The sequence below is a fragment of the Mus musculus genome, chromosome 16, assembly GCF_000001635.26.
Source record: "Mus musculus strain C57BL/6J chromosome 16, GRCm38.p6 C57BL/6J".
Classification (NCBI taxonomy): domain Eukaryota; kingdom Metazoa; phylum Chordata; class Mammalia; order Rodentia; family Muridae; genus Mus; species Mus musculus.
The window spans coordinates 17462227-17488835 of NC_000082.6; the positions used below are offsets into that span (position 1 = coordinate 17462227).

The following is a 26609-nucleotide window of genomic DNA, read 5'->3' on the forward strand; positions in this document are numbered from 1 at the left end:
CTTCTCCTCCCTTTCTTTTTCTTGTTCTTGATTTTGAGACAGGGCCTTATTCTGTAGCCCAAACTGCCTCAAAGTACCAAGTGCTAAAATTATAGGCATGGGCCACTCTGCCTGCTTTAGCATTGATGACTCAAATTTTTCTTCAGTTATTGAGTCTAATAAAAGGGGCAAAATAAAGGCTGGAGAGATGGTTCAGTAGTTAAGAGATTTGTTCTGAATACATAGGACTTTTGTTCAAATCTTTAGCACTCATATAAAAATCTGAGCGTGGTAATGCATGCTGTTAATCCCAGTACTCGAAAGGCAGAGGCAGGAAGATCTCTTATGAGTTCCAGCCTGGTCCACATAGCAAGTTTTAGGGCAGCTAAGACTTCACAACAAAATAGTAGGACCTTAAGGGTCTTAGAGAGGGAAAATGATTTTTTTCGACATGGCTGCAAGTACTTGTAATCCCAGCATTTTGGGAGCAGAAGACAAGTGTATCCTTGAAAGTTGCTGCCCTGCTAGCTTAGCCAAAAAATGGTGAGCTGCTAGTTCACTGAGAGACCCTCTCAAGAGGGAGACACCTAGTTCTTGCTTGCTCTATCTTATGCGTGTGCACACATGGGTGAATATACCCACACTATGGCACATACGTACAAATAAAATGAAAAGTAGTAATTTTAAAAATAATGTGTGGCACTATGCCTACATTAAAAACTAAAAACCATTTGTAGCTTGCAGATCCTGAAGTTTGTACAATCTGGTACTTCACAGAAGTTTGCTTTCTTCTGGAAACCCTTCAGTAGAGTTTCTGTTTCTTTGGGGGGGGGGTGTTTACAGAGCATATGAGTCTCTGGGACTGGTCTACTAAGCCTATCTTAAAATCTTAGGAGGGCTAGTATTCATAGCCTCTTTTTTTTTTTTTTAATCACATCTAAATTCTTTGCCTTTTCAATTTCTGTGACTAGATACTTGACAAGAGACAAAGGAAGTTTATTTTAGCTTACAACTTAAGAAGAGAAGAAATCCAGTCATCATGGCTGAGAAGGCATGGTAACAGCATCTATAAGCAGATAGAACATCACATAGCTTCACCAATCAGAGAACAGAGAGTAGACAGGTAGTGGGGCCAGGCCACCAACCTTCAAGATGTGCTTCTAGTAACTCTCTTCCTTCTGTGGGGCTTCCCCTGACAGTTCCAAAACAGTGCCATCGCCTAGGGACCAAGTGTTAAAATGCATGAGTCTATGGGGGACATTTTACATTGAAAACACTTGTTCTGTCTTTTCAACGTTTACCTTTTCCTTAGACTGTCCTGGGTTTTATCAACTCCTGCCCTGACACACAGTAGTTATGCTTAGTTTTATTCCATCTCTATCTCTAAACTATGGTCTTTCAAAAACAGTTAGTTTTATTCATAATTTTGGTCTCATAAATACTTAATACGTAATGGGGTTAGTGGCTGTCTGGTTCATGGACTTTATTAACTTGAGTTCATGGTCAGGTTGTAATGGTGCCCTCTTGATCTGTCTTGTTTGTTAGGAGCTATGTTGTTCGTCCTTTTGTGTTTGTTTTTGAGACAGGATCTCTATGTAGTCTTGGCTATCCTGGAATTCAATATGTAGATCAGACTGGCCTTCAGCTCACAGAGACCTGCCTGCCTCTACCTCCCATGCATGCCCAGCTGTTTAACCGTCTAAAACCATACAAATGCTAAAATAAACATCCTTGGGTAAGAGTTGAAATAGAGTTTACTGTGCTGTCTAGTTAGCTCTGTCTATGTGATACACACCAAACTTGGAATAGGAACAGGGATATGCTTTTAAGGTGTATGTGAACAACACACAAAAGAGTTTACCTAACAGGAATCCTTGTGAATGTCTCAAATGCATTGGCATAAACTCTTTACCTAAAAGATACAGTTTGTCCTTGAGGCTAATTAACTTAACATGTTCTGGTTGTGCATCTACCTACCCTATGTATTTGCTTTTCTTGTCTGTAAAATGGAGATATCAGAATCTGTGCCTCTGGATTATTTAGTGATTAAATAGCATCACCAAGAGACCCCAAACCACAAGCTTGGTGGTATATCCCTGTAGTTCCAGCATTTAGAAAATGGAAGCAGAAGAATTGTAAGCTAAAGGCCAACCTAGGCTATACATAGTGAAATCATTTTCAAAACGATTTGGGGTTGGAGAGATGTCGCAGCTTTTTAGAGTACTTTGTTGCTTGTCACCTTTTGGGTTTTTCTATGTATGCCCTAGTTCCTGAATAATGACACAAAGGCTTTTATATTTTATTAATAAAGGCCTAGGTCTTAAGCTAAGCTTGTTCTTCAACTAGCTCTTAACTTATATTAACCCATTTATACTATTCTGTGTCTGCCACATGGCTGTTGCCGCTCCTCAGTTTCATGCACCTACTTCTTCTGTGTGACAAAGCTCCAACACCTGACTCTTTCCCAGACCATCCACTTTCTGGCTTTGCTGTAGGCCATTAGCTCTTCAATAAACCAATCAGAAGGCACCTTAAGCAGGCAAGGAAGGACAGATACACATCTTCATACAGTGTACAAAACATTCCTCCAGCAGTTGCTCTTGCAGAGGATCTGTCCAGTTCTCAGCACCTACACAGCGGCTCACAGTCATCCACAACTCAAATGCTTAGGGATCCGACGTTGGCCCTCTGAAGATGCCAGACATTTATTAAAGGGTACTTACATACATGCAGGGAAAATATCCATACATATAAAATAAAATAAATCTTTAAAAAATAAAAATAGAAAGGTTGGGCCTTCAGAGATGGTTTCTCTGCTAAAAGCGCCTACTGTTCTTTCAGATGACTCGAGTTTGGTTTCCAGCACACATGTGAGGCAGTTCACAACTTACTTAAGCCCCAGGGCATCTAAAATTCTCTCCAGACACCTGCATTCATATGCACATACCCATGCACTTGTGCACATGATTAAACATACAAGCAAACCTTTAAAATAAACACAAAGCGTGTTAAAGTGCTTTCTATAAATAGATATTAACTCTTTCAGTGCTGCCACTCTTGTCTCCAGGTGGACTGGTATAAGCCACTTGCTCATAGGTTTTTGTTTTGTTTTGTATTTTAGTTTTCAATTTAAGTAGTTACTTGTATTACTAATAAAATGTAATTTTATTACTAATAAAGATGTAAGTTTGCCAATTATGAAAGATGCCTTTTGAGAAACAATTGTGCCCTTCACAATGTAATAGATTGTACTACAAGGGCCATAAAACAATTCAGTTCTTTAATTTAGAACATTTACATAAAGTGTAATGTTGGGGAAAATATGCATAATGAGAGAGTGTATAATGTGCTCAAGATCACAAATTCAGTTCCCAACACCAAGAAAAAGAAAAGAAACCAAAAATATGCTCAAAAGGCTTCATGACATTGAGGAAGCTTGGAGCTGGAGAGATGGCTCTACAGTTTAGAGTACTTGTTGCTCTTGCAGAGAATTTGAGGAGAATTAGAAAAAACCCTAATACCCAGGAATGCTTCATTAAGTAGCCTTACAGAATACAATATAATCCTGCCATAAAGGTAACCATGAAGCAGACAAAAACACTAACATTAAGTACTAACATTAAGTAAAGAAATTGCTAGGCTGGAGAGATGGCTCAGCGACTAAGCACTGGCTCTTCTTCCAGAGGTCCTGAATTCAATTCCTAGCAACCACATGGTGGCTTACAGCCATCTGTAATAGGATCCGGTGCCCTCCTATGATGTGTCCAAGGAGAACCATGATGTACTCACATAGATAAAATAAATACAATCTTTAAAATAAAAAAGGAAGAAAGAATAGTAGGTAGATCTAAGACTTTAAGACAGCCATAAACTGGCAGGTATGTCTCTTGAGTTTGAAGCCAGCCTGGTTTACAGAGTGAGTTCAGGCCAGCCAGGCTGTTTTGAGACTGTCTCAAACAAAACAAAAGCAAATGCTTTAAAGGCCAGTGAAATTGCTCAGCAGGTAAAGGTCCTTGCCATCAAACCTGAGAGCATAAGTTTAATCTCTGGAATCTATCTACATGGTTGAAGGAGAGAATGGACTCCTGCAAGTTACCCTTTGACCTCTGTGTACACTTCAGACATGTGCATACACAAAAATACACACTAAATAAACAAACATAAAACACTTCAAGGTAGCTATAGGGACTATTATTACTTAGGTCACTAATCAGAAGAAAGAAAATTACCAATAGCTACGTGCAGATAAAACATATTAGACGCTTAATTAAAAAATAAATTAAAAAAACATATTAGAGTGATCTATGAATATGAATGATTAAACCTATACATCCTGTATCCTTAGTACAGTGCTAGAATGGGAATGACGATGGTCTTGCTGCTGAAGCCATCCCCTAAGGAGACTGTTCAAGATTGTGATTCTTTTCAATCTGGTATAGTCTTCTTCAGAAAACATTGAGAAAGGTAGTGGTGAATACTTTTCCCCTCGAATTAGGCACAGTTGCATGTTTTCAGAATATTTCTTGGTTAAGAGAGACTTCTGGGGGCTGGTGAGATGGCTCAGTGGGTAAGAGCACCTGACTGCTCTTCCGAAGGTCCAGAGTTCAAATCCCAGCAACCACATGGTGGCTCACAACCATCTGTAACAAGATCTGACGCCCTCTTCTGGAATGTCTGAAGACAGCTACAGTGTACTTACATATAAGAAAGAAATAAATCTTTAAAAAAAAAAAAAAAAGAGACTTCTGTGCTAGTTTCACATGGGCTGTTAGTGAAGAGCAGGTTTTTAAAATCCTTTTATTTTCCTTAACTGCTGCTGGGGCAGAAGCCAGAGCTTTGTATATGCTAGCTAGCTAGGCAAGTATGTGCTGCCATATGGCTGAGCTGTACTCCATTGGGAACTTCATTGTGTAGCTGATTCTGGAAGTGACTTCTCCTTGGTAAAATACATGTTGAACATGGTGCACAGACAAAACGCCCATACAAATAAGATAACATTAAAAAAAGAACTCTCCACCTTTTGTTTTAACTTACCTACTTTCCAGGGGCCAGGGGAGCACTCTGCCACAGTGCACATGTGGAAGTCAAAGGATAGCTTTCCGGAGTGGGTTCTTACTTTCCACCTTGATTCAGTAAGATTGTTCTGGTTTCTGCAGTTCCAGATCCAGAGAGTAGTCCAGGCTAGCTAGCCCTCGAGCTACTGGGTGTGTCTTGTCTGGACTCTGACCACATCCAGCTTCTCCTGAGTGTCAAAGGGATTCGACTCAGATTGGTAGGCCAGCACAGCCAACACCTTTCCCCACTGAGTAACTTCTCTGGCCCCTCCAACTTCTCTTTTGAGATAGGGTCTCACCAAACCTGTAGCTGACTGATTCTACTAGATTCTACTGATTCTACTAGTCTGGCCAGTAAATCTTTGGAGTCTCCCTGCCTTTGCCTCCCTCCCCTATGCTGACCTTCCTTCTGGCAGGTTCTTCAGGCCATGCCTGACTTAGGCATTAGAGATTCCAACTCAGGTGCTGATGCTTGTGTCACCAGCCCTTTAATGGCCATCTCTCTGTCCTAGTTTTCTCTCTTTTTATTGTTCTTTGTTTTGATTTTACAGTGAAACTTCCTTAGAACAGTGAAACAAAAGAACATTAGGAGACTGGAACCTAGTTCAACTTGAATTTCAAAACTTGCATTAAAATGGAATTTATCTGCTTTTGGTTTTAGTTTCATTTACTAGAAACAGCATCTTTCTTCATACTGGGAATTAAATCTAGGACCTTGTACATACTAGACAAGCTCTCTACCTCCCTCCCTTTTTCTTGCTGAGACAGGGGCTTATGTGCAGCTCTGGCTGGCTGGCCTGGAACTTGCTATATAAAGAATATACTGGCCTTGAATTTAGAGACCTGCCTTTCTAGGGCTCTACCACCTCCTGGCTAGGTGGCACACACCTTTAATCCCAGACCTGGGGAGGCAGAGGCAGGCAGATAGATCTCTGAGTTCGTAGACAGCCTGGTTTACAGAGTGAGTTCCAGGGCAGCCAGTGTTACAGAGAAAAGTCCTGTCTCAGTAAACAAACAAAAGTATGTGCCACCATATTTAGTGTTCCCCCCTCTCCAATCACTATACACTTGGCTTCTTTTTCTGGTCTTCATTATTGTTTATCAGCCAGGAGAGGAGGATCATCAAGATGTGTGCAAGTCAAGATGATAATGTTTTGGAGTTGGTTTCCTCCACCATTTACATTGATTTTAGAAATCAAACTTAAGGTTTGCACAGTAGACATTGTACCAGTGAGCAGTTAACTTTCATATTTTACATCCTTTGTAACTTAGTGACCTATGCAGGACGAGAGCCATTAATGAGGACTGTGAGGAAATGTTTCTGTGACAGTTGTAACAAGAGAAGACAGCAATAGAACTTACTTAAGAGTTAAATAGGTTCAGATTATCTGAAAACAAAACATTCTTAGCAACAGATTGTGGGTGATGGTGCATATGTCCTTGTACACACATGACACAAAGTATATTTAGGATATTGTTATAGACTACAGAAGGTACAATGACAGAACATTCTCACTTACTGAGAATACAGTGAAGGAACAGTTCCTTATAGGGGAAGGAACTCTATATGTTTTTGACACATACCAGCATAGAATAAGATTTCTCTTCAGAATAATTGTGTTTCTCTCTTAAGGTACCCAAGCCCACCAGTGGGTTCTGTCTCAGCACCCAACTTACCTACAGCAGAAGAAAATCTGGAATATGTACGGACCCTTTATGATTTTCCTGGGAATGATGCTGAAGACCTACCCTTTAAAAAGGGCGAGCTTCTAGTGATAATAGAAAAGCCTGAAGAGCAGTGGTGGAGTGCCCGCAACAAGGACGGCCGGGTTGGGATGATTCCTGTCCCTTACGTTGAAAAGCTTGTGAGGTCTTCGCCACATGGAAAGCATGGAAATAGGAATTCTAACAGTTATGGCATCCCAGAACCTGCTCATGCGTATGCTCAACCTCAGACCACAACTCCTCTACCTACAGTTGCCAGTACTCCTGGGGCAGCGATCAACCCTTTGCCATCCACACAGAATGGACCTGTCTTTGCAAAAGCAATCCAGAAGAGAGTACCTTGTGCTTATGACAAGACTGCCTTGGCATTGGAGGTAAACATTTATCAAGACTGGTTTTTGAACGTGGGTCTTCATTTAAGTTAGTCATCCCTTTTAGAGGTGCCTGTGTTGTTGGGAATTAGACTAGAGAGTTCACAGGGTGGACTTGCTATCCTTGTCCTTTCCAAGCCCTCCCTTCAGTCCAGGTTCTTAGCTACTCCCTCTCTCCTTTGCTCCCAGCAGGGAAAGTGATAATTAGACCCATAACCTATGAGTAAAATTAGCCATCAGAGGTACAGACTACTTGTATAGATCCGTATCATTACATTGTAATTAAGGAGTAATACAAATAAGGTGTCTAGGCAGAGAAATGAGTTTACTAACCTTTGCCTGTTACAGATTTTGTAAATCATGATAGAATAAAGTAGGAAAAACTTGAACATTTTCATTACCAAGTCACTGTCTTTTTTTGTTTTTCTTTTTGTTTTTGTTTGTTTGTTTGTTTGTTTGAAACAGGCTTTTCCTCTGTAGTCCCAGCTGTCCTGGCCTCCTGCCTCTGCCTCCTGAGTGCTAGAAAAGTATGTACCCACCACTGCCTGGCAATTGTTGTCTTTTAATTAAAGACTTTTGCCAGCATTAGCATTGTTTCTGTGGCCTGCTGAAATAAGACAAATAGTCCTGAAGATCCGTGTTAATGAGGTTATTGGAGAAGCTATTGTCTCAGAAGTTTCAGGTTTTGTTTTAAGACAGTCTTAAATGTAACTGAGGTTGGCCTCCATCATACTATGCAACTGAAGCTAACCAGCATTCTAGATCCTCCATCTCTCTTTTCCAAGTGCTGGCTTACAAGCATGCTACTGCTCTTACAGAAAATAGACAGGCTTAAGGGACTTTTGTCCCTTAAGTGTGAGAGAGGTCGTGTATGTGTGTGCATGGGTGTGAAGACAGTTTATTTGCTGTTGCTCAGTAAGTGTGAGGGCCTTCATGTATGTGTGTGCACGGGTGTGAAGACAGCTTATGTGCTGTTGCTTGGTCAGTTGTCTTGAGTTTTGGAAGGTGTTTTGTATTGTTTTTGAGAACAAGTCTCTCGCTGGTTGGAACCAATTAGGCTGGACTGGCTGGCCAGTGAGCCCCAGGGATCTGCCTGTTTCTGCCTCCCCTATGCTGGAGTTAAGGGCATTATCATAGCCAACTTCTTTATGTAGGTTCTGGAACTAAAACTCAGATCGTCATGCTTGCAAGGCAAGTGAACACTTTACCAGCAGAGCTGTTGTCCTAGCTCTGGCTAATTGGAATTATGTAGACCAAGCTATTCTCAAATATTGGACAGTCTTCCTACCTCTGAGCACAGATTCCATTTGGCCTAGGAGAAAAGAATGAAAAATAAAGGAGGTTGAAGAATGTGTACACACACACACACACATACATATATATTTATATTTTCTAAGATGTAAAGTACAACAGGTGATTGCTGAGTATTTGAAAATGGGGAATTGTATGTCACAAACCTTCACTCTTTCAGCTTTGTCCTCTGTAAAATGCAAGTAGCTTAGTTATACCATCTTCAATATATTGTTATGAAACCAAATAACATGCTACTTGTGAAGATGCTTTGCAAATCACAGAGTGCTATGTAAGTATCACTATGATGACAGTTGGATATGCTTGCTTAGTGTTATTACATTGCATATGTTATAGAAACTAAGATAAACTTGGCTATTTTGTATCATCCAGAGGTGGGAATAGGAGAAACTTGAGGGAAAGCCTAGGTATCCCACAGGAATGGAATGGACCTGACTGCTTTGAAAACAAAATAACCCACAGAGCCTGTTGAGACTGGCCTTCAGTTCCTTTGTTTGTCTTTGAGACAAGCTCTTCTTTCTAAGATTTATTTATTTTATATATATATATGAGTACACACTGTAGCTGTACAGGTAGTTGTGAGCCTTCATCTGGTTGTTGGGAATTGAATTTAGGACCGCGGCTCACTCCAGTCAACCCCCCCCCCCAATCAGTCCCTGCTTGCTCCAGCCCAAAGATCTATTTATTATTACTATAAATAAGTACACTGTAGCTGTCTTCTGACACACCAGAAGAGGGCATCAGATCTCATTACGGATGGTTGTGAGCCACCATGTGATTGCTGAGATTTGAACTCAGGACCTTCGGAAGAGCAGTCAGTGCTCTTAACCACTGAGCCATCTCACCAGCCCAGAGACAGGTTCTAAGTGTGGCCCTGGTTGTCCTGGAACTAGCTCTATAGATCAGGCTGGCCTTGGACTCAGATCTGCCTGTCTGCCTCTGCTTTCTGAGTGCTGGGATTAAAGGCATTCTTTTTCCTTCTACATTTGCATAAAGATAATACATATAGCCTGTACACAGACAAAAATTAACTATAGGGTTGAAGAGATGGCTCAGCACTTAGAAGCACATATTGGTCTTATAGAGGTCTGGAACTAAGTTCTCAGCATCCATGTTGGGCAGCTTATAAAAGTTTGCAATTCCAGCTTCAGTGGGATCCAGTTTCTCTGACTTCTTTAGGCACCCGTGCTTGTGTATACACATGCAGGCACACACACTATAAATAAAATAAATGTTTTTTTCAGTTGGTTGTATATTTATATGTAACTTTCTACTCACTATCCAGTTACTTTTGGACCAGAAATAATATCTAAATGAGTTACACTTGAAAATTTGTTTCAGGGTCAGTGACTATATATCTCTTCTTACAGCAGGGACCACGATTGAGGAGGAATCCAGTTATGTTTAGAGCAGGAAAGAAACAGAGTAAGGATGAATACCTGTAATCCCAGCACTCAAGAGGCTGAGGCAGGAGGGGTGGGAGTTGGAAGTCTAATTGGCAGATTAGGCTTCCACCACAGTGAAACATGAGTGCTCTCATTCTTGCCCCCTTCCCATCTCACACACAGGCACACACTTCTTATTTATTAGAAGACAGGATCTCTCTCTTACGTAGTTCTGGTTGTCCTAGACTTGCTATATAGACAAGGCTGCACTCACAGATACCCACCTGCCTATGCTGCCGAGGTGCTAAGATTAAAGGCATGTGCTACCATACTCAGCTCTATATTGTTTGATTATTTTAGCATTTTATGTGTATGGGTGTTTTGACTATGTTTCCTTTACATATGTCTGTTCACCATGTAGATGCAATGCCCTCTGAGGCTAGAAGATGATCTTGGATCCCCTGGAACTAAAGTTAACAGTCAGTTGTGAGGCACCATGGCGGGGGCGGGGCGGGGGGGGTGCGTATGGACACGTGGGTCCTCTGGAAGAGCAGCCAGTGCTCTTAACTGCTGAGCATTTCTCCATCCTCCATCCACCCCTCTTGAGTAGTCCTCACCTCACCACTTCTGGATAGCATGGATGCTTTGCCTGTTAATACCTTCCAGCTTGGTTCTGAGTGTGATAGCACATACTTAACAATCCTAGCACTGGAGAGGTAGAGGCAAGATTAGGAGCTGGAGGACAGGCTAGATGATAAGAGACCCTGTTTCAGCCTTTCAAGATACTTGTCATCTTAAACTAGGACGCAGAATACATTAGACCATTGGCTGTTGTTGCTAGGATAAGAGCTTGCAGGCCCTTGTTTGTTGAACTCTGATTCTGAGTTGTTTGCGTGTTTGTTTTTCTTTTCTAGACAGGATTTCACTATGCATCCCAGGCTGGCCTCAAGCTCCTGCCTCAGCATCCTTGAGTGCTAAGATTATCAGAATATACTAACCATGCCTGGCTTTTTAAAAATATATATTATTTATTTAATGTATATGAGTACACTGTAGCTGTCTTCAGACACACCAGAAGAGAGCATCAGATCCCATTACAGATGGTTGTGAGCCACCATGTAGTCGCTGGGAATTTAACTCTGGACCTCTGGAAGAGCAGTCAGTGCTCTTAACCACTGAGCCATCTCTGCAACCCTAACCATATACCTGGCTTGATCTTTTATTGTAAGATAGTGTTTTAGAGATCAGTGTCTGCTATATGGTGCATTCTTTGGAATGTGCAGAGTAGGGTTGGAGGTGTAGTAGAGGGATGGCCTGAGTAGGAGAGCCAGATGAATGATGTAGTTTTTAAGATGACTTACACACTTGGCCATTACACATCTCCCTAGACTCTCAGCCCCCATTTCTCACCAAACCTTCATCATCATTTGCTCTGTGTGATGCTTCACTGCAAGAATATGTTGGTGGAACCACTGAGGATATTTCCTATCAAGCTGTAACATAAGAAATAGTGTTTCTCTGCCTGTCTGATCTTGTTAAAAGCAATTCTCTTGGGACTGTTGCAACTAGGTTATTGGGGAAAGTATTAAAATTAAGTTGAGGAACAGTGGGAAAAGTAGGGCAACATGTGCCAGTAATTGGAACTTTATTATTCCTTTAGCTAGTGTCAGGGAGAAGAAGAGTGGCGTTGCTGAGCAGTATTCTCTGAATATTTCAAAGATGTTTGTTTTGTTCTTCCCTGAAAAATAGTCTTTGAGAGTAGGAATGTAGCTCAGCCCTCAGTTTGATTTTCAGCTCTACAGAGTTTAAATATATAAGTTGACTTTTGAAAGAGTCCCTGCAAATAGAGACAATTTAAAAAGTGTTAGCTGTTTTCTTCTGGCTTCTTCTTAAGCAGTGACCCATGTAAGAAGTGGAGGTGTGTGTCCTCAATCCTTGAAGACGGTAGCTCTAGCCAGGTCTGTTGGTGCGGAACTGTACTCCTAGTAACTTGAGAGGCTGAAGCAGAAAGATAGGTTAAAGCTAGCCTAAGCAACTAACTCAGTGAGGTCTTGTCCCAGAAAGTGCCACCTGATTTCACTCAGGATGGATGGATGGATGGAAGACAGACAGACAGACAGAGAGACAGCAGAGCTCTCCCTGGCCTCAGTGGAGCTACAAGGGGCTGCTGTGAAAGCTCATCATATGCCCAGGAAAGTTCCCAGATTGATGAAAGCAATCTAGCCTGCCTGCAGTTGTAGTACCTCCCAGAGGCCAGAAGAGGGTGTCAGATCCTCTGGCCCTGGAGTAACAAGCAATTGCAACCTAAAAGATCTTTAATCAAAAGATAATAGCTGGAGCTGAAGAAATGTGCTGTTGTTACAGAATATTTGTAGTCAAAGTTCCTTATCTGAGAAGTGAAATTGTGAAGAAGGTTGGACCTATTTTAAATCCTGGCACTTTTTTTTGTTTGTTTGGCTGGTCTTTTGTTTTTGAATTTTTGAGAGAGGGTTTCTCTGTGTAGCCCTGGCTGTCCTGGAACTTGATATATAGACAGGCTAACTTCACACTCACCTGTCTCTGCCTTCCTAGTGCTGGGATCAAAAGTGTACTTAAAGGTTGACTTTTATTGGTATAGTTTTGGGCAAATTACTTAAGTTTTCTAAACAACCTGGCTCAAAAAAGTGACATTTGCCCATAAGTTATCCATCCATGTAACCAGCTGGTAGTGATGTATATACCAAGGAGCTCACAGTGTGAACAAAGGGACGATAGAGAAGAGTGTGGAGGTAGATGTTGGTCTGGAAAGGTTTTCTGGAGAAGGCACCCCTTGAACTGAGTTTTGAAGGATGAGTTGAGCAAACTGGTAAAGCAGGAAAGACAGGGGAAAGAGTAAGCATGGAGGGCCTTGACACACTACAGAGCAGCCACCTGGGGTGACAGAGAGAGCCTTGACACCACAGAGCAGCCACCTGGGGTGACAGAGAGAGCAGGTGGGAGAAAGGGCCCATGTGGCAAAAGGCAGCAGGGGAGCGGCTTGTACAGATTATAAAAGAGCCAGGGAGACTTAACTTTCTTCTAGGCATTGCTTTAATTTGAAGCATGAAATACCCAGTTTCTCAAAACTGGTTTTAGGGATTGTACCTCCTTGTTAATTTTAAATTTCACAGAAAATGCTTTATTTCCTTCTAAAGATGCTCTCACTCATTCTAGTATTTGTTTATTACAAAAAAGAAAGGGAAGAGCGAGGTGTCGTGGTGCACACCTACAGACCCAGCACTTGGTCAGCAGCAGCCGGGGATGGTCCTGGGCTACATGAATATCTAAATGGAGCTTCAGCCACAGAGCCTGTATGATAAAGGTTAAGAAACATGGTTGAGGAGATAGTAATATGTGTCCTTTGCAGTGGTGAAGGCCTGAGTCTGAGCCTTAGACTCCACACAGGAAGCTGGAGTGGCATCTGTGCCTACAGTTTCAGTGATGGTGAGGTGAGAGGCAGAGACACATTTACCCCTGCAGGGTCCCTGCCAGCTAGTCTAGTCCACGAGAGACTCTAGCTCAAATCACAGGTAGAAAATGCTGAAGAGGGCTGGTGAGATGGCTCAGTGGGTAAGAGCACCCGACTGCTCTTCCGAAGGTCTGAAGTTCAAATCCCAGCAACCACATGGTGGCTCACAACCATCTGTAACAAGATCTGACGCCCTCTTCTGGAATGTCTGAAGACAGCTACAGTGTACTTACATATAATAAATAAATTAAAAAAAAAAAAATGCTGAAGAATGGCACCCAGGATTGTCTTCTGACCCCCACACACAACAATTGGTTATTCCTGCTGTTCTATAGGAATTAGTTAGGATACAATCTGTGCATGGAGAGTATCCCATGTCACAAGCTTCAAGTAATATAAAGTGGCTCAGAATAGACTTTGCAAAATTGAGGAGAAATTAAGTTGTAATGATTCCTTAGAGCTTAGTCCAACATCTCACAGGTATTTTGACTTTCTACAATGTCTAACTCCACTGACCCTTCAACAGAATTAATTAACAGACAAGAACCTGGGACACTGTAGTGAACAAAAGCCTTCAAAAACATGAGGACGGGCACTCAAACAGGGCAGAAACCTGGAGGCAGGAGCTGATGCTATGGACCTATGGAAGAATACTGCTTACTGTCTTACTCCTCAGCCTGCTCTCTTGTAGACCCCAGGACCACCTGCCCATAGCTGGCATCACCCACAATGGTCTGAGCCCTCCCCCATCAATCACTAATTAAGAAAATTCCCAGGCTAGAGAGAGATGGCTCGGTGGTTAAGAGCACTGACTGCTCTTCCGAAGGTCCTGGGTTCAAATCCCAGCAACCACTTGGTGGGTCACAACCATCTGTAATGAGATCTGATGCCCTCTTCTGGTGTGTCTGAAGACAGCTACAGTATACTTACATATTATAATAATAAATAAATCTTTTTTTTTTTTTTTGGTTTTTTGAGACAGGGTTTCTCTGTATAGCCCTGGCTGTCCAGGAACTCACTTTGTTGGGCTGGAGCGAGCAGGGCCAGAGTGAGCAGAAGTTCTGAGTTCAATTCCCAGCAACCACATGATGGCTTACAACCATCTGTACAGCTACAGTGTACTCATATACATAAAATAAATAGATCTTTAAAAAAAGAAAAGAAAAGTGCCCTACAGGTTTGACTACAGCCCTATATTAGGGAGGCATTGTCTTAATTGAGGTTGCCTCCTCTCAGATGACTCAGCTTCTGTCAAGTTGACATAAGACTAGCCTGCACTCCTGGTTTATACAGTACTAGGAATCAAACCCAAGTCTTTGTGTGTGCTAAGTAATATCTTATACTATCCCCTCACAAAGCGATTTTTAAAAGAAACAGATATTTATACTAAGGTCTTCTGTGCAGCTTCTCCTCTGATATCTTTTGTTCACTAATCTCTTCTGGCATTTTGTCCAGGTTGATTTTAAGCACATCTATAGAATTTATCTATTTGGCACAAACGAAAAGACTTGACCTTGCTTAAGTCTGCCACTCTCTTCTGGTGTACTTTGTCTGTGACAGAACAGTCTTGGACCCCTACTCTGCTTGCAAGTATATTTGCCCAGGCTTCAGTCCATCCTTTTTATCTTTGGTGTCTCAGTTTTAAATTTTTTATTTTTGTTTATGTGTATTTTTGTTTTGCCTGCATGTATGTGTGTGCACCACATCTGAACCTGTTATTGGAAGAGGTCAGAAGGTGTCAGATCTTGAACTGGAGTCACAGATGGTTGTGAACTGACTGTGAGACTTGAACCTGGGTCCTTCGGAACAGCAGCCAGTGCTCTGAACCACTGTCTGATGTCTCCAGCTCATGTACTATTTATTTATTTATTTATTTATTTATTTATTTATTTATTTTTGAGACAGGATCTTATGTAGCCTAGTTGGACTTAAATTCATTGTATAACTCTTGTATAGACCTGAAGTTCTTGATCCTTCTGCCTCTGTCTACCAAGTGATGGGATTACACAAATCCACCACCATTCCAGGTTTGTCATGGTCTTTTTATGATTCTCCGTCATCTTTGAGCTGACTAGCATTCTTTTTATGGGGGGGAGGGCGGCAGGGGTTGTTATTTTGGCTTTTTGAGACAGGGTTTCTCTGTATAGCCCTGGCTGTCTTGGAACTCACTTTGTAGACCAGGCTGGCCTCGAACTCAGAAATCCACCTGCCTCTGCCTCCCCGAGTGCTGGGATCGAAGGTGTGCGCCACCACGCCCAGCTCTCACTAGCATTCTTAATGCTCTTTACTCCCACTGGAGGTCATACATGATTATATTGGAATTTCTTCTTGGATCCCCTGTGCCACCCCCTTAAAGATTCAGTTATTTAATGTGTATTTGTATGTGCTTGAATATGTGTATGTGAACCATATATGTGCAGGCATCCTCAGCAGCCAGAAGTGTTAGATCCCCTAAAGGTGGAGTTGCAGGCAGTTGAGAGCTGCCCAATGATGTGAACTCCCAATTATTTGAATTATATCTCATCGTTGAGTCCTTTGAATTAGATTTCTCAAAGCCTATTGTGCAAGTTCCTTTCACTGAATGGCTCAAATTCTCAGATTTCTATTTTGGTCAGTTGGTTTTCTTTCATTGGTTAATTCACATTAACAGTGTTGTAACTGTTTTAGACAGGGTAGTGCTATATAGCCAGGATACTCTAAATTCACTATGTCCCTCCCTCTCCTCCAGCTTTGCCTTGCATTTCTGAGGATCCTCCTGTCTCACAGCAATGTACTACCATGTGTAGCTTACAATAGCAATTTCTTCTTTACTACTTTTGCTTGCTAAGATGAAGCAGTATGCCAGGCATAATGAGATTTAGTGTGTTAGAATAATCTCACTGTCACAAAGGAACACACAAACAAGGCAGAAGCAGCTCAGCCAGCCTGGGTAAAAGACCCAGACCGGACAGGAAGTTCTCTTGGCTTTTATTTTAATGCAGATGGTGATTATAAAAGAACCACTAAGGAGGAGTCAGCCAAGTTCTGGGAGGAGGGGTTTACCACTTGGGGGAGGGTTGAGATTAAAAGATTAAAAAGTATGCATACAGACTTTGTAAGATCAGGGAAGACTTACTGAATATTGGCCCTTGGCGGCACACTATCTTTGAAGACAGAAAACCATGCCTCACAGTAGCACTGGTTACAGTGTTCAGTCTCAGAGGTAATCATAAATTGCAGTGAGTGAGTAGCCAGCAGTTTCTGGTTGGTCCTCTCCACGTGTGCATACAGAAGCACCTGACTCACCCTAGAGGGCCATACAAGGTCCTTGCACAGCTTCTCAGTATAAGGCTGCTTTCCCTCACCTCTGTCCCATCCCAGCTACGTGCAGCTTTGCCCTAAGATTCATTAGTCCTCACATTCTGAAGGACCTCTGCTGGGCTGCCGTGTGAATGTCCAGGGCCCTTATTTTTCACGAGGACTGACCAGGCTCTAATTCTTGTTTTTGAAGTAGGCCTTGCTGTGTTTTGAGTCCTAGTCAAATAGGCAGCAGTACAGGTGCCCCCGTCTTTAGACTTCTGTCTTGAATCTTTTTTTTTTAAGATTTATTTATTTATTATATGTGAGTACACTGTAGCTGTCTTCAGACACCAGAAGAGGACTTCAGATCTCATTACAGATGGTTGTGAGCCACCGTGTGGTTGTGAGGATTTGAACTCGGGACCTTTGGAAGAGTAGTCAGTGCTCTTAACCACTAAGCCATCTCTCCAGCACCCCCACCTTTTTTTCTGTCTTGAATCTTATATCAGTTCTCATTTGTAGCAGCTCATTTTTAGAAATTTTATTTTTTTCTATTTCTTTAGTGCCAGAGATGCTTTTTTCCCTTGTGATCACACTACCATGTCAAAAGTAAAAATGATCCCTGGATGTTGAAATACACTTGTAATCACAGCCTTAGAGGCTGAAGTAAGAGGATTAAAAGTTCAAGGCTAGCCTGGGTTACATGGTGTATTCTAGGCCATTCTGGGCTACATAAACATTGTGAGACATGACTGCCAAAAGAATAGGTATATCTGTTAATACAGGCTCTCAGGAACTCAGGATGGTCTCAAGATAAGCAGTCCTCCTGCATTAGCATCTTGAGTACTAGAATTAAAGGGATGGACCATCATATCCATTATTCCTCTAAAAAGGTGTCTTTAGAAAATCCTTCAGATATCAGGGAATTTAGTTCAGTGGGGAAAGTGCTTGTCTTCTTTTACTCGTGTGTGTGTGTGTGTGTGTGTGTGTGTGTGTGTGTGTGTGTGTGTGTGTGTGTGTCTAAGAACAGCTTGAAATTATTGGTGGTTCTTTCTTCTACCATGTGGGTTTTGGGGATAGTACTTGAACATGTCTGGCAAGTGTTATATCTATTAAGCCATCTTGCTACCTCAGGTTCTCCACAAGGTCTCACTTGTATAGTCCTGGCTGGCCTGGAACTCAAAAGAGATCTGCTTCTCACATTTTTGATTAAAAAAAAAACCTTTCAGTTGGTAAATCTTATCATTGACTTATAAATCAAAATTAATTGTTCTTTAAAGGATTTTGTTTGCTTGTGGAGACAGGTCACTCTGTAAAGCACTTGCTGCACTAGCGTAAAGACTTTGGTTTGTTTCTCAAAACCCATGTGAAAAGCCAAACGTGAACCAGGTGGTGGTCGAGTCATTCATGCCTTTAAACTCAGCACCCAGGAGGCAGAGGCAGGAGGATCTCCAGAGTTCCAGGACAGCCAGGGCTACACAGAGAAACCCTGTCTCGTGGGGGGGGGGGGGGGGAGGGGGGATCAGGAATGGTGGCACACATTTGTAATCCCAATACTAGGAAGAAGGAAATACTTGGATACTTGGGGCTCACTTACCAGCTAGCCTAACCTAATTGATGAGCCCTAGGTCTTAGTGAGAAACTCTATCGCAAAAATCAAGGCAGGGGCTCCTGAAGGAATGACACCCAAGATGAGCCTCGGTCCTTCGTGTATATATGTGTGTGACACACATGCATATGCATATAGACATAAATGCCAAAATGGGAGGTGGGTTTTTTTAATGTGTAAATAGGACAAGAATACTCTGAAATTGATAGGGTAATTTTTTTTTGAGTCAGTCTCACATAAACTCATAGCCCAGTCTGACCTCAAACTCTGCAGTATATTCTACTGTGTGCTGGAACCAATACTTCTGTCTTGGTGTGTGTGTGTGTGTACATCTTGAGAGGTAGGCCCATACATGCTACTGTGTACATGTGGCAGTCAGAGGACAACTTTAGAGCCAGTTCTCTTCTATCTTTTTGTGGGTTCTTAGGATTGAATTCAGGTCCCCAGGTTTGTGCAACCAGCACCCAGCCATTTTGCCAGCCCCCTGATCTATCTATCTCTCTCTCTCTCTCTCTCTCTCTCTCTCTCTCTCTCTCTCTCTCTCTCTCTCTCCATTGTTGCTGACTTCAGACACACCAGAAGAGGGCATCAGAACCCATTACAGATGGTTGTGAGCCACCATGTGGTTTCTGGGAACTGAACTAAGAACCTCTGGAAGAGCAGTCAGTGTTCTTAACTGCTGAGCCATCTCTCGTTGATATTTTTCTTAAAACGCACATGTTAGTTTACATATGGACTATTTATATTTTATGTGGAGTAATGTCCAAGGCTTTGTGGTTAAGAGTGCCTATTGCTTTTGTGGAGGGCCCCATGTCAGGTTCTTGTGAACTCCAGCTGCAAAAAATCTAACACCTTAAGCACCCATATTCACGTGCACATACCTACACAAAGACACACAATTAAAATAATAAATGTTAGTAACAGTAAAAGGGATGAGCCTATAGCTCTGTGCTAGAGCACTTGTTTATTAGCATGGCAGAAGGCACTGTCTCCATTACTGGGAATGTAGAACTAGACCTGCTTCCTAGCCTTTCTGCCCCATCTATAAACATCCAGGCTCCTTTAGCAGAGCAATAGCTCATTTTTTCATGTGTTTTGTAGCTTGGATTCAATTATTTATTTATATATACATATACATATACATGTGTGTATATATATATATATGTATATCACATAACTTTTGTCATATTGTTATCTCATATAGTCAACGGGTATGGGCCCTATCTGGACTGCTGAGTGTTCACTGTGTAACCGCAGCAGAGATAGGGAAGTTCATTAAGGATTAGGAACTGCCTTAAACCAATTGGGTAAAATCCTGGTGGAAAGTTAAAAGTGTGTGGTTTTCAGTATTTGACACACTCTGTTCTGTCTCCCTGTTGTCTTTCACCTGTTGAACCCATTGGAATGATTTATTAGACACTGTTTTTAGGTCTTCTGCATCCATTATCCTATTTGCTTGTAAGGGTTTTTTGGAGGGGGTTGGTTGATTGGTTAATTGGTTTTGGTTCTTTGAGGCAGCACCTCGAGGAGGCAAGGCTGCTGGTCTTGAACTCAGTGTGTAACTAAGGCTGCCCCTGATTCCCTGATCCTCCTTCCCTCTACCTTCCAAGTACCAGATTATAAACACACACACTATGTGTGACTTTGTGTGCGAGTTTCCTCCTTCATTTCTCTTAACATCATTCTGAAATGCCTTTTTTCTTATGTGTTGTCTCCTCCCCTGCCCTTGGCAGTATTGAGACTGAAACCCTGGGACCCTAGACAAGTATTGTATTAGCAAGTTTACATTCCTACCCCTAGCTCCCCTTTATCCGTTCTGATAGAACCCCTGTTATTGACAAAGTAGAAAATGTAAATTAAAGGGCCAGCCATGTGGCTGAGTGGGTAAAGGTGCTTGCTCCCCAGTCTGAGAACCTGAGTCCAATACCTGGAACTAACTTGGTAGAAAGAACTGACTCCTGAAAATTGTCCTTTGTACTCATATGCCCTCCACCCACACTCATACATATGTGCACACAGTACACACAAATACATAAATGTAAATAAGCATTTCTTGAAAAGTTGTATGGGTGTCTTGCAGGCTAGCCTGAGTTATGTAAGTAAATAGTAAGACCCTGTCCCCACTCCCAGAAAAGTTGAGAGCTGTGCTGCTTTCCCCAGGGACTGCCCATAGACGGTTGGGAACTGTTCCCTCCTTAGTGAGAGAGGTGACATTGCCTGATAGCAGTTGTACCTTTTGAATTGATTTGAGGTGGGCAGAGTCCTCCTTTCTTCCTCTCTTCCGCTTTCTTCCCTTCCTTCAGACATGTTTTTTGTCATTGTGTGTTGGGTTGTGTTTTGTATATGAGGAGAGCAGAGGTCAGCGTCAGCATCATGTGTAGTTCCTTATGCTCTATCCACCTTGTGTTTTGAGACAAGGTTTCTAGGTGACCCTGGAACTCACCAAGTAGGCCAGACTGTCAGGGACTCACCTTTCTCTGCCCCACCAGTTCCATGTCACCATGTCTGTCCTTTTTCATGCATTCTGGAGATGAAATTCAAACCCTTACATTGTCATGGCAAGCACTTCAACGCCTTCTCCCACGGAACTTCTCACCAGCTCTAGATTGTTTTTGTTTGCTGTAGTGGTCTTTTAGTATGAAATGCTTTAACACATTTGTGCAGGGGTCATGCTAATTATCTCTGTATCATTTCAGTTTTACATAAATATACTGTCAGAGCAAGATGGTTTTATTAAGTCCGTGCTGGTCTCAAACTGAAGGTCCTCTTAGCCTCCTGTGTGTTGTCTGTGGGGATTATAAGCACCACACCTGGCTACTTCCCACTTTCCTCCCAAGACAGGGTTGCTCTGTGTAAGCCATTGGCTGTCCTGGAACTCGCTCTGTCCATGAGGCTGACTCAGAGATCTGCCTGCCTCTGCCTCCCAAAGACTGGGATTGAAGGTATGTGCCACCAGTCCGCACTTCTTACCCTTTTATTCAGCTTAACATGCACGTTCTTAGAGTTGGATGCTCATACATGTCCATTTATTAGTAACGCTGGAGGGAGTGGCTGCTCTGTGTTCAGAGGCTGCTTCCTGAGTTTTTGCCAGCGACAGGTATCCTGGGTGGTTGGTGGCATCTCGTGTCTTTGTACTACTTGATTTTTGTATAGACAGTGTTTGTGATTTAATGTAAACTGTCTTCCTTGTTTGTAGTGATGCTAATTTTGTTTTCTTTCCCTCTTCCCTTACAGGTTGGTGACATTGTGAAAGTCACAAGGATGAATATCAATGGCCAATGGGAAGGCGAGGTGAATGGGCGCAAGGGGCTTTTCCCCTTCACACATGTTAAAATCTTTGACCCTCAGAACCCCGATGACAACGAGTGATTGCTGTGCTGTCCCTGCTGCTGCCTCCTTCTGCCTGTCAGTCTCCTTTGAAGTGGGAAGCACTCTGTCACATGCAAGTTACACCGAGCTGCTGGCGGTCAGCTTTCCATACATTGGCAGTCCCTGCACATACGGAATGCCTCAGCAGCTGCCTTGCTCGCTGGCTCGGCATTTGTATCATAGTCATGCTGTCAAAGAGTAGCTGATTTAGAGTTCTTGTGGATTGTGAACTGGAAACACTGGTGGAAGCACACAGTAGAGACTGGAACCCAGAGCAGCTCTTCCTTCCCATCCATCACTGCCTTGTTTGTACTGGAGGCTGACAGAGAGAGCAAGCAAGCCTGCTGATGGTCTGCATGGAGACGGTGAGGCTTGGCAAGGTCTCGCTTTGCTGGTCCACAGAACAGTGGTTTTGCCACCAACTCAGTTTTCTTTGGACGACAGAGGAAGTAAAACTCCAGACAATTCTGTCCCGAACTCCTCAAGTCTGGCTGGTTTTCATTTTCTTTTGTTTAGTTTTGTTTTTTGGAAGACTAATTAATTATAGTTGTGTGTTCTGAACAGATTTTTAAATAGTAGGTTGGTCTATGATGGTCTAAGGAACAATCCATGTCTCTGAGCTTCCAAACTGAAGCCACTGTACGTAACTAAAATAGGAAAAGACCCCCTCCAGGGGCCTTTATCTTTTGGTTGCCACAGTACCTTGTTTACCATGTGGCAAACAGTGCACAGCAGCAGTCATGGTGTACCTTGCTGTGAAGCACCAAGGTGGGGGTGGGCCTGCTGTCATCGCTGCCTCTGACAGGAGCAGACAGGGTGGGCCTCTTCAGTGAAAACGTTTGAAGTCTGTGGGCTTACTAGATCCGTGAGTTAAATTGCATTGCTGTGTTCCACCACAGAGGCCACCCAGCCCTTCCTGTACTGACCTAGCTTGTCCAGGCAGCTTGAGAGTGGTGTCTGTTCTGGTTCCACAGCCTGAGTAGAACCAGAATACAGTGCTTCTGAGCAAAAGAAGACGCCCCTCGATCATGAGCCATTTTTCCTTGCATGTCAGCTACTACAGATATGTGTCTGATCCCTCATCCACACATGGCAAACCAGAGCTCTAGAACCTTTCTAGAGTGCACTCTTTTCAGTTGGACCCTGATGAGGATACACCTCCACACAGAACGAACGTAGCAGACCTAGAGATGGAGTAGTGGCTAGTGAGCAGCTCTAGCATTTACAGAATATCTTCTGTAACCATGGCCCTGGTTCTGCAGGCCTGAGGCTTTGAGAACTAATGGAACATATTCAGGTGACAAAACCAACAAAACCCTTTGTCCACTATATTTATTTCTCTTAAAGACTTTAAATTTTTGTTTATGTTGGGCATGGTGGACACACCTTTAATCCCAGTACTCAGAAAGGCAAAGGCAAGTGGATCTCTGAGAGTTCAAGGCTATCCTGATCTATGTAGTGTGTCACAGGACAGGCAGGCCTACATACATACCTTGTATCAGAAGATGGCCCAATCCCCCCCTCAGACCTCCCCCCAAAAAAAACTGTATATGGGTGTTTCCACTACATGTATGTATGTGTATCACATGGGTAGTTTGTTAGGAGGCCAGAAAAGGGTGTTGGTTGGATCCTCTGGAACTGTGGAGTTACTCTGTGGGTTCTAGGAATTGAACCTGGGTCCTCTGCAAGAAGACCTTAACCACTGAGCCATTTCTTGAGCCCCATTAGTTTCTCTTTAAATCAGTAGTCCATCAGGCTAAGTTCTATAGTAAAGAATGTTCATGTGACAAAGTAATGGTCATTTGGGGTATGGGGAGTGTCACGTCTGTAGAGGTTACTTCTTTTTGTCTCTGAAAGCTGCCATTTCTAGCCAGACCTATTGAGTGGACTTAAGTGTTCAGGCCCCAGACTCTGCCTAAATCAAGATTTAAGACTTGCCTTCTGGCCAGTTACACAGTTTAGCCCCAGGCCTTTGATGTCTCCACTGGAATACACACCTTGTTCACTGAGGGCACAACCCCCAAGGGATACCCCATCACTGGGGCCTGAACCTCATGCCTTACACGTGCTAGATAACCGGCTGCCAGTAAGCTTTTGAAATCCGAGATGGGATCTCTATAAATTGCCCATGCTGGCTTCAAGATTTCCATCCCAGCCTCAGCTGAAATTATAAAGGTTTGAGTCACCACACCCAGCTCTTAAGGTCTTTTAAAACTACATTTAACTGAAGGGCTTGGTGCCTTTTGATTATAGCACCTTGCTTAGCATAAACAGCCATTTTTGAGAACAGGGTTTCCCTTTTCCCAAGACTGTTGACCAGCAAGACTCTAAGGAATACTTCATGATCAGAATGTCCCATAACCCTGGAGTTTGCTTTATGTAATCAGTTAATTTGGCACATGTAAATGTCTATGCAGCTTCCTCAGAGATCCAGATCTCAAAATAAAGACTTAACTTTCTGAACTCTCAGGATACGTGCGTGCGTGCCAACAATAGTAATTCTCTGACTTAGAAGCTCATCGATTTTTAATCATGGAAATCTCTCTCACTGATAGAAAGCAGCATCTTCCCCAAGTCCCACTCTTCTGGGAAGACCCTTGGTTTCAGGGGAGTACGATGGAGGCTTCCTTTTCTCATCATCAGTGCTGTGTGGTCTGCTCTGCCATGTTGTAGAAAGTACTGGGATGATAAACCCACTTGCTATGGCTGTTGTATCTGAGAAGGAAACAATTAGGTAGTTGAGGGCTTTAAGGGCTAGTTAGTCCTGGGTGACAGCCCCCCACCTCCACCTCCAACCCCATACAGAAGGCATGCTTGTCACTCTGCACTGCTCTGATGCCACCTGTTTCGAGGTTGACAGGGTGTCCTGGCTTTTGTCATCCAGACGTAACCCTCTGTGCTCACTGGAAGAGACTCTGCCCTCTTTTCAAGTTGCACGATCCTGGCACTGTGCCAGCCTTCCTCTACAGCTGTTTACAGACAAGATGGGCCAAGACTGATGGCCACTGCTCTTGTAACCTTTACTCAAAAGAATAATGAGCATTTAAAAAAAAAAAAAGGGATGATGTGTTTTTGTTCCAGGTGTTCATAATTTAATCTTTTAATATTATGTTCATTAACCTCTTAAAATGAGTGAATTCTTGATTGTTTTAACACAGTACCTAAGACTAATGCTTTCTGTGGACTCCTCACTCTGGAACCAGTGAACCCCTCCCTGGTTAACTGCTGTGAGCGTGGACGCTGAGCTGCTTGTATATTCTGAAGGAGCAGGAGGACAGTTCTGAGACAGGAGGACAGTGGCCTTGCTTCTAGACGGTCTTCACTGTGTGTTTTAAAATGACATAAAACTCTTTTGACGTGTATAACTTAAAGAACATAAGCATCAGGCAATAATATTTTCTGTGTAAGCTTTTAAAATTATTTTTGGGGATCATAGCTTGTTTTATTTTGTGCTATAAAATTAACAGTATTAAATGACTTATATTCTTAGAATACATTGAGTGTCTTTTCTTAACAGATTAGTGCCTTTTTATTTTTGTATTCCATTTTGCGTTACTGGTCCCAGCATCAAAACCCTTGTTTCCATGGCCTGTTTGTACATTGTCTCAATAAAACTTGCACCAGCCGGCGTGGCAGCAGCCTCGGTGTTTCAGTGTCTCCTCAGTCAGCCCCACCAGACTCTCCCAACAGTTCAACTGTGCTGAAGCCCCTGGTACTCCCCAGAGACCCACTCACGCTGCTCCTGCCTCCCTCATTCAAAAATGACAGCTTCCTAACATGGGAGCCTCCTCCAAAAGGAAATAACTCTTTTCTGGGTGTCGTGGAAGCAAGCACTTACTCAGCATTCCGAGCAGGAGGTGCACTCGGGGAACCAGTGGGTTGCTTGGTCCTCGCCCTGCCTCAAAACAACCTTCTTTGCAGGGCTCATGTTTCCCTTGTGTAAACCTAACAAGCAAGTTTCATCCTTTCCTTTCTGTCTGCCTGTCTTATTTCTCTACCACCTTAGGAGGCAGGGTCTGTATGTAGCTCTGGCTTCTCACTCTGTCCTAAAAGAGTGGGAGGCTTGCTAGCTCTCGCTCTCCAGCTCAGGCTGGCCTCAGACTTCTGGAATTACAGGTTTGTGTCACTGAGCCTGGTTCGTTCATTGCTGGGATAGAACCCAGGACTTTGTTCATGTTAGGCACATACAGTACCACTTAAAAGAGTAGGAAGCCCTGTGCTGAGGTGCCCTATGGCTGAGGAGCATGGGATTCCCCGTTTTTCCAGGCCATAAGCTGACCCTACACTTAAGCAACCAAAACATCAGGGTGCTAGGATGTGTCACCTTGCCAGAAGCATCCTTGGGGTGAAATTGGAACCTCAGGCTTCAGGTCACAGCATCTTTCAGGATTTTCCTGATTCTCTTGCGACATGAGCTATCCTTGGGTCTGAGGACCTTTCTGAAGGTAGCTGTCCTAATGAGTCCTTGTGTTTTATTGTTTGCTCTATGAAGCTCTTGCCACTTCTGCCCTGGGACACAACAGAAACCTGAAGCCTGGTGCCCTGGGCCTCAATGGTACCATAATGAACTTAACACATGCTAGGGTTTCTTCCTAAGTAGTCATCTGCTTCGCAACTACTACACTAATAATGTCCTTCCAATTTCATCGTTGACACCTCAAACTCAATAGCTCCTATTCTATCTACTTCCTGTATGCCTGGCTCGGAGTCTGTTGTTTTGCCAACAATCCTAGGAAGCTGCAGCAAAGAGATTCTGCAGAACTTGGACTCTGTAGACTGGGCTGGGGGTCGAAACATCTTCCCTCCAATTCCCTCATCTCATACACCAGGACAGCCTGTCTGTTCAAGTCCCAGCCCTGTCACCTATCAGCTATGCGCCCTAGTGGGGAGGGGTCCCTAATCTCTCTGAACCTCAATTTCCCCATGCTCTGACTAGTTATGAAGAATAAGTGCTATCAGCCCTGCTGGTGTATAACTGTATCTCAGCTATCAAGAGGCAGTGGAAATGAAAGTTCAAGGCCTGCCTGGACCCGAGAGCCA

At 43.0% G+C, this 26609-nt stretch overlaps 1 protein-coding gene across 2 annotated transcripts in view; it reads left to right on the forward strand.

Annotated features, from left to right (window-relative positions):
* The window catches only part of Crkl (v-crk avian sarcoma virus CT10 oncogene homolog-like), a 35456-nt gene extending 10242 nt beyond the window's left edge, over positions 1–25214 (forward strand). Inside the window, exons 2-3 of one of the 2 annotated variants that reach the window (NM_007764.5) lie at positions 6667–7132; positions 21435–25214. In NM_007764.5, coding sequence (NP_031790.2) covers positions 6667–7132; positions 21435–21569 — 601 coding nt within the window. In that variant the 3' untranslated portion in view covers positions 21570–25214. The remainder of the gene's footprint in view (positions 1–6666; positions 7133–21434) is intronic. The other variant, NM_001277231.1, reaches the window with a different exon arrangement.
* Positions 25215–26609: the final 1395 nt, after the last annotated feature.